The 8,378-nt window shown below is 36.6% G+C and overlaps 1 protein-coding gene across 1 annotated transcript; it reads right to left on the bottom strand.

Moving 5' to 3' along the window:
* Positions 1–3,959: 3,959 nt before the first annotated feature.
* LOC127129957 (altered inheritance of mitochondria protein 3-like) lies at positions 3,960–6,334 on the bottom strand. The gene is made up of 3 exons (XM_051059054.1): positions 6,156–6,334; positions 5,171–6,055; positions 3,960–5,086 (listed from the first exon to the last, which is right to left on the bottom strand). Exons 2-3 carry the CDS (start codon positions 5,243–5,245, stop codon positions 4,013–4,015), a joined length of 1,149 nt encoding a protein of 382 aa, XP_050915011.1. The 5' UTR covers positions 5,246–6,055; positions 6,156–6,334; the 3' UTR covers positions 3,960–4,012.
* Between the last annotated feature and the right edge of the window lie 2,044 nt (positions 6,335–8,378).

Raw genomic sequence — 8,378 nt, 5'->3', positions numbered from 1 at the left:
CCCAAGTTAGTAAGTCAATCAAACGGTAGTCACATGATCAGGTTAACTGCCTAGTCAACTGATCCAACGCCCAGATGAGAGTCAACCGCTGACTCTCTATCACATGGACTATTTGGTCAGCATGGGCTTCAGCAAAAATGGGCTTATGCCCATTTGCTCTTCACACCCTCTTTTCGCATGCCCATTGTTATTCTAGTGTAAAATGCACCCCTTAATTAATTTAACTTATTTTCTTAATTAAAAAACTTTATAATTAATAATTTATCTTTAGTATTTAATTGATAATTAATTAATTTCATTAAGATAATTAATTTTAGTAATTAAGTGTTTAGTTTATTTTATATTTAAAATTACAAAAAATACAAAAATATGCTTTAATAATTAGGGTTTATTAGTATAATTTTACGATTAATTTTAGGGCTAACTTTTGGGACCTTATTAAGGCTAATCAGGGTTTAATCGAGATCATACTAATTTTTATTTCATTAGTAATTATGTTTAAAATCACAAATAAAGTTAATTATGTATATAATTATATCATCTAATCTAATTTTTAATTAAATTAAGAATAGTATATTTTGCAAAATAATCAATCAAAATCAATGCCACACAGTCAAACTATAAGTCCTCTACCCTTGTGCATTGGGACATTTTTTTTCAATTCAAACATTTCTCCGCCTCTGATGCGTTGAGAACTTTCAGTAATCTAAAAATAATCAAAACAAACAAATATTTTCTAGAAGAACTATGGTGCTCTGATCATTCATCTAATATCGAGGTACGTATGCATAAAGTCTTAACACTCTAGCGAGTACAGTAACCAAAAAAATATTTTATGTGTCTAACTTCATTAATCAATCATTTTCGTTAAACAATAGCATTTTATTTATAAATAAATAAACTAAGCAATAATAAATAACAAAGGCAAACATTCCCTTAGAAACACACATTAACTCTAGGATTAGAGGAGGATCACATTGAGTACAATGGATGTGAAATGTGCATAACATCTTCCCCTTGCTTAACCGACTCCCGAGCCTTAATCTCTCCCTTTAACTTATATGTTTTATCATTATTTCCCTGTTCCTTAGGAACAAATAAATGATGATGACGATTTTATGATCTTTCCTGTCGTGACATGTCATATTATGTTTTTAGTATTTAACTCCTTTATTTTTAAGTACTTTTACTTTATATGTATTTATGTATTGTAGGTTTTTAATCAAGATTGTGAAGATTCGTGGAAAAGATCCAAATCAAGTCAAAATCATCCTAACTAGACAGAAATTCATAATATTTTACTATGAAAGTTACGATGAATAAGCAAGGAGATGACTAACACACAAATGACAAAAAAAAAATTATAAGAGACAGTCAATAGTCGCGAGCCTTCGCATCAAGACGACTATATTAAGTTTCAAAGAACCATTAAAATGCATTAAACATCAATGTTATTATTGTATATATAACAATTAAAGAGACATGACATCATTTCATTTACACAGATACACATATATATACATGTCAATGACATGATATTGAACTAAGTCACACATTACAACATATATATCATATCTAACACATCTTAATCCTAAGTTACTTAAGCATTGTCAATTAATTAGTTTAACACTAATAAACCTTAAATATGTGTCAAGAAAAAAAGTGAGAAATTGAATATTCACATTCTTCCTATACACATCACACAAGTGGTTTGTCCCAAAAATCTCATGCTTCACTTATTTTCAGTGATGAGAATATATTTCTAAAAGTTTAAACTTAATGGTAAGATCTTGACTTTGAAATCTTAAAGGACATGACTCACACATGTGAGCCATAATTGTAACATATGCAATACGACCCAAAAATAAAATCATATGTTCTAAATTTTCTGACATGTACACATGTAAGTAATCCTCATCACATGCACGAGGAACACCATACTTTAAGTGTTGTTACCTTATTACAAATTCTCCTACGTTAATTTCCAACGATGCGAGTTGTCTTTGAACTTATAACCTTAACATCCAACTATCTTCCAATGCTAACTTCTTTTATTACATATAAGATATGTTCACGGGCGGAACTGAAGCGGACGTGGGAAGGTCACGGCCACCCCTCAATTTTTTATTTTTTTAATTCATATATATTAAATTACTAAAATATCTTTATTTTAAATTAAAATTAATTTTTATTTTTTCTTTTTCATTAAAAATTAAGTTAAAATACAAATAAGATAAAAAGCTCTTACCTTTCATTTCTTTCTCATATGTGTTTGCTACCGGCACCGGAATCGGAACAGATTAAAGTGATCGGCATCTAACAGGTAAAAAACTTTATTCATTCTTCTTTTATAAAAAGTAACAAATTAAAGTGATTGCTTGATTTGTGTTTTTGAGATTTTTAGGGTTCTTCTTTCTTGATGTGTTAAAATAATCTATATGAGGTTTATTAGGAATTTTTACCAATATACCCCTGTTTTTCAATTAATTTCCCAAAATAACCCACATTTCAAAAAAATTCCCAATCTACCCCACATGCATAAGGGAGGCGCCAATTGGATTGGCGCCCCCTCTTAAAAATTACAAGGAGGCGCCAATTGGATTGGCTAGGGCAGGTGCCCTAGCCAATCCAATTGGCGCCTGTGTGTTATTTTTAAGAGGGGGCGCCAATCCAATTGGCGCCTCCCTTAAAAAAGCCTCAAATGAAAAAACTTCCAACATGAAAGTTGTAGATCTTTTCAAGACAATGAATTTGGATATAAATTTTGCAACATTTGGATTTTTTTTGAGAAAGTTATGGCCAGTTGAAGTTGGACTTCTGAGTTTTTCAACTGTTATCTGACCCATAATGTTTTGTATTATTGCATGTGTTTCTTTTAGGAATATGAATTTTTGTCCAACATAACATTTGAAGTAGACATCTTAAATTTTGCAATGCACTTGGTCCCACCTCAAAATAATTAAAAATGAGTGAGTTAGGTCCCTGCGAACTTGACCCAAAATTAGGGTTTCTGTCAAAACAAGTGTATGTGAACTTTGCCAAAAGGGACCAACTTCAAGCCCTTTAGTATGAATGATAAAAGCCTCAAATGACAAAACCTTCAACATAAAAGTTGTATATCTTTTCAAGATAATGAATTTGGACTAAAGGTTTGCATCATTTGCAGCTTTTATGAGAAAGGTATGGGCACCTGAACTTGGACTCTTTGACATTATAACTGTTATCTGACCTATAATGTTTTGTATTATTGCATGTGTTTCTTTTAGGAATATGAATTTTTGTCCAACATAACATTTGAAGTAGACATCTTAAATTTTGCAATGCACTTGGTCCCACCTCAAAATAATTAAAAATGAGTGAGTTATGTCCCTGCGAACTTGACCTAAAATTAGGGTTTCTGTCAAAACAAGTGTATGTGAACTTTGCCAAAAGGGACCAACTTCAAGCCCTTTAGTATGAATGATAAAAGCCTCAAATGACAAAACCTTCAACATAAAAGTTGTATATCTTTTCAAGATAATGAATTTGGACTAAAGGTTTGCATCATTTGCAGCTTTTATGAGAAAGGTATGGGCACCTGAACTTGGACTCTTTGACATTATAACTGTTATCTGAGTCATAATGTTTTGTATTATTGCATGTGTTTCTTTTAGGAATATGAATTTTTGTCCAACATAACATTTGAAGTAGACATCTTAAATTTTGCAATGCACTTGGTCCCACCTCAAAATAATTAAAAATGAGTGAGTTATGTCCCTGCGAACTTGACCCAAAATTAGGGTTTCTGTCAAAACAAGTGTATGTGAACTTTGCCAAAAGGGACCAACTTCAAGCCCTTCAACATAACAATAACAAGTCCTTGAATTAGGGTTTTTGACTTATAAATTTTTGTTTTATGATATGTGTTTATTTAAGAATTATGAAAGAAACTTAATGTTTGGAGAATACACAAAGATAAATTTGACATAATACGAATTGATATTAATAAAATTTGGATTTTACACAATGAATCCTAATGGTGATGACCGGGATCACCTAACCGACCTCCGGTCCCACATCCCCTAGCTATCCTAACCCTTGGCCCTAACCCACGTTGACGATTCTGAACCGGTGTTTGTTCATCTGATGGTCCAGGAGCGTCATTACCGCCTACAGGAGAAGATCCGTTGAGGTATTGAGCCAACTCAGCATAGTCTTCAGTATTCAATGATGGTGTACCGGCGTAGCTGAGCTCATGACCCATGCCAGAGAAGTTGGGGTGTGGTTGACTCATGGATGGGCGACCAGGACGGTTGAAGGGGGACATGGGTGACAATGATGGGTCTAGGAAAGGTTGGAAAGGTTGTTGGGGTGTTTGGAAGAGATATGGTTGTGGGATGTTTTGGTATTGTGATGTTTGGGGTTCTTGGCTACGGTAGGTGATGGGGCGGTTAGTGTTTTGGGTAAGGCGACTTTGGTAGGGTGATGGTGTGGGTGCGAAGCGATGTTCGGTCGAAGGTTGATGGTCCATTTGTTGGTGGTGGTATGGGGGATGTTCTTGGTTTTGGGGTTGGGTGAATGGCATGTTTTGGTTGTATGTTTGTGTGTTTGTGGAACGGAAAGTTTGTCGGATAGGTGGTTGTGAGTAATTGGGCTGAGAATGTTGTTGGGGGTTAGATGTTGAGGCTTCTTGTGTGTAAGTTGTCTGGCGTGGGTCGTAGAGGTACATATCATCGGCGATGAATTGAAATCCAACTGATCTATACCAAGCCATATAAGTACGACTTGGTTTTACCTCATTTGGCATGACTGCGTCAGTTAAGACATGGTCATGACGGTGCTTCCACTTGCGACACTCTGATCTTGCGAATTGTTGCCAAGGGTTGAAGTTCCATTGGTCGTTCACTTTACGCATATGCCATTCTCCTAGGCTAGCTGGGGGATCTGGGATATTCTGGACCATACCAAACTGCAGCTTCACACGATCGGTGTTGTGCAGCTCCACTGTTGTGAACCGTATTATTGGTGTGCATGTTGTCCATACGGCTGCGTCTTCAGGGTTGATCTGATGCTCATGATCCATATTAAGGTATGGACGCCAAATGAACTGAAATGTTAAAGACAATAGGATTTAAATGAATGTAGAAAAAGTGAATATAATATGAAGAAATAATGTAATTATTTTGCTTACGTCTGCCGGTCGAAGGTGATCCAACAGGTTGCGATATTGAGTAATACAGTGTCTCGGACATCTGCTGTAATTCATACCGCGTGCCGACCATCTACACCAAAAAGTTAAAATAAATTAGTTATGGGTAATAAACTGTAAGGAAGGAAGTAAAGATATAGCAATTTAAACAACTTACTTTTTTGCATATGGAAAAGTGAAGGGGTTGCTATTGACCGGTGCTAGAGACGGTAGTCTTGACCATCCCCATGCTTGTAGCAAAACAGCACATCCAGAAAATGTAGAAGTATCTTTGTGGCAGTTTTTGCACAAAGAACTATAGAGATAGGCTAGACATGCGGATCCCCAACTATAACTACCTATTCTATCTATTTGTCTAAGTAAAGGTAAGTACATAATATGCATGCTAGAACCACTACCTTCGGGAAATAAAAAGGATCCTAGTAACAACATAATGTAACACCTAGTTTTAATGATTCGAGCTTCTTCGGTAGAATGCTCATCTAAATAAAAACTATTATAATATGACTTTAGGCGTGAAAGTAGTATACCTTGTCCCCTAGCATTATCATCTAACAAATCAACGTTTAAAAGCTCCATGCAAATTGAATTTGGAAAGTTGGTCTTACCATTAACAGCTTTGCCTTCAATTCGTAGTCCTAAAAGCATGTAGACGTCTTCTAACGTCACGGTACACTCACCGGTTGGAAACCAAAATGTGTGTGTCTCTGGCCTCCATCTTTCGCATAAGGCGAGAATGAATTTGTTATCTATAGACCAAGACATAATTTTGCTAAGGTGACCAAAACCGGCAAGTTCAACATAAGGTTGAATCAACGGGTCCATGTGGACAAATTCGTGGACTCGAGTGCGAAACCTTGAGACATCCTATAATAGAAATAATGTATGCTTTTTTAAGTCGGTATTTCAAAATAAAATGGGGTAGGTGGAGATGAAACATAAAAAAGAAGTATAAGAAAATACTTACGTATGTCGCGATGTTTGCAACTGTTCCTCTGTGTGCCTCGCCCATTGTGAGTAAAGACATATTGTTGGGGAGTTGGTGTAGATGAAAATGGAAGATTTTGTTGGAGATGAAATTGTAAAAGAAGTAATGGAGATGAAGTAGTGAGAAATGTAGATGAGGTAGTGAGAATGTTGGTGTGGAAGAATTGTTGAAGGAGTGGATCAATTTATAGGCAAATGGATGAGTGCATGAAAAAATGTGTTTGCATGGTGTCTCCACCTCATTTAAGTGTCTTACTATCACATTCATCTATTTAAGTGTCTTACTATCACATTCATCTGCACTTGCAAAATACTTTTCATCTTCAAAATACTTTTCATCTTCACTCACTTTCATCTGCACTTGCAAAATACTTTTCATCTCCAAAATGTCATCTTCATCATTATACAGTATCAACGTTCACTGCAACGGTGAAAGTTTTGAGTCTGAGCTTCATGGTTTTTGTTTTAGAAACACTGATACCATTAGAGTTTCGATGAAGAGAAATGCAACCTTTTTGCATTTCAAAAAAAGAATACAATCCTTTATACAGGGAGGTATTGTGTCAAGGATGACATATCAGAATCCTATATTTTTTGAGAATGGTCAATGCAAGTTTTTCCCCCTAAAGATACGAGACGATGAAGATGTGCAAAGCATGTTTCTTAGTCATGAACATTCAGGCATGGATTCTATCGAGTTGTACATTACTTTACAACCATGTATACCGTCTCAACAGTCTCAAGTAACATATCAGGATCCAGCTGGTGGAGATGATGCAGATGATGCACAATGCTCAGATGAACTCAACCCAGAAGCAGAAGTAGAGGTCGACGTTGTTGATGAAGAAGAAGAGGAGACTGAGATACAGGTTGATCACATCCTGAATAACGACGATGAAGATGAGGGTCAACCACCACCAATACCTCCTACTCATGTCTATATTCCTCCTCAACATATGACAAATATGGATCTTCACGATGATGAAATGTCCGACAGTGTCTTCTACAATCCGTATCCGAGACCAGTAGGAGAATTAAAGGTGGGAGACATGTTTCGTACCAAAGAGGAATGTGTCTTGGCAATCAAAAAATATCACATGAACAACTTTGTTGACTTTACGGTTAAACGCACTGATTCAAGAAGGTATGTTATTGAATGTTGTAACATGCTATGTAAGTTTCGTTTGGCTGCATCTTACAAGAAGAGAAATGACTCTTGGGAGATCGCTTCAATAGACCCACCACACAGTTGCGTCGCAACAACCGTTGCACAAGATCACCGTCAACTGAGCACAGCATTGATTTGTCGAGACATTCTGCCATTGGTAAACAAAGACCCATCAGTGAAGGTGAGTATAATTATATCACATATCCGAACAACATATAATTATACTCCATCTTACAAGAAAGCATGGATTGCGAGGACAAAGGCTGTTGAGCAGGTTTTCGGCAACTGGGAGGACTCATTCAAAGAATTACCACGATTTTTATGGGCACTAAAAACTTATGTCCCAGGAACCGTGGCAATTCTGGAGACAGTGCCAGCAATGATGCCAGACGGAACCTGTGCTACAGGTAATAGAATATTCCACCGTCTCTTTTGGGCATTTGACCCTTGCATCAAAGGTTTCGCATTCTGCAAACCTCTCCTGCAAATTGATGGCACTTGGTTATACGGAAAATACAAGGGTACGTTGCTCATGGCAGTTGCACAAGACGGTAACAACAATGTATTTCCCGTTGCCTTTGCTCTTGTTGAAGGTGAAACAGCTGCTGGATGGGGTTTCTTTCTTCGACATCTCAGAACGCATGTCGCACCACAAGCCAATCTATGTCTGATTTCTGATAGACATGCTGCCATCGAAAGTGCCTACAACAACCATGAAAACGGATGGCATGATCCTCCTTCTACACATGTCTACTGTATCAGACACATAGCACAAAACTTCATGCGTGCTATAAAAGATAAGAATCTTCGCAAGAAGGTGGTGAATGCTGGGTATGCGTTAACTCAACCGTCTTTTCAATATTATCGTGATGAGATTCGACTGTCTAATGAAGACGCGGGGAGATGGATAAATAACATCCCAGTAGAGCAGTGGACAAGAGCATTTGACGGTGGTTGTCGATGGGGCCACATGACAACAAACATTGTGGAATGCATGAACGGGGTTTTTAAAGGAATACGAAACCTGCCGATAAC

The sequence above is a fragment of the Lathyrus oleraceus genome, chromosome 3 (assembly GCF_024323335.1).
Source record: "Lathyrus oleraceus cultivar Zhongwan6 chromosome 3, CAAS_Psat_ZW6_1.0, whole genome shotgun sequence".
NCBI classification, from domain to species: Eukaryota; Viridiplantae; Streptophyta; class Magnoliopsida; order Fabales; family Fabaceae; genus Lathyrus; species Lathyrus oleraceus.
The sequence above is the reverse complement of the archived record's forward strand: the minus strand, read 5'-3'. Positions and strand labels throughout refer to the sequence as shown.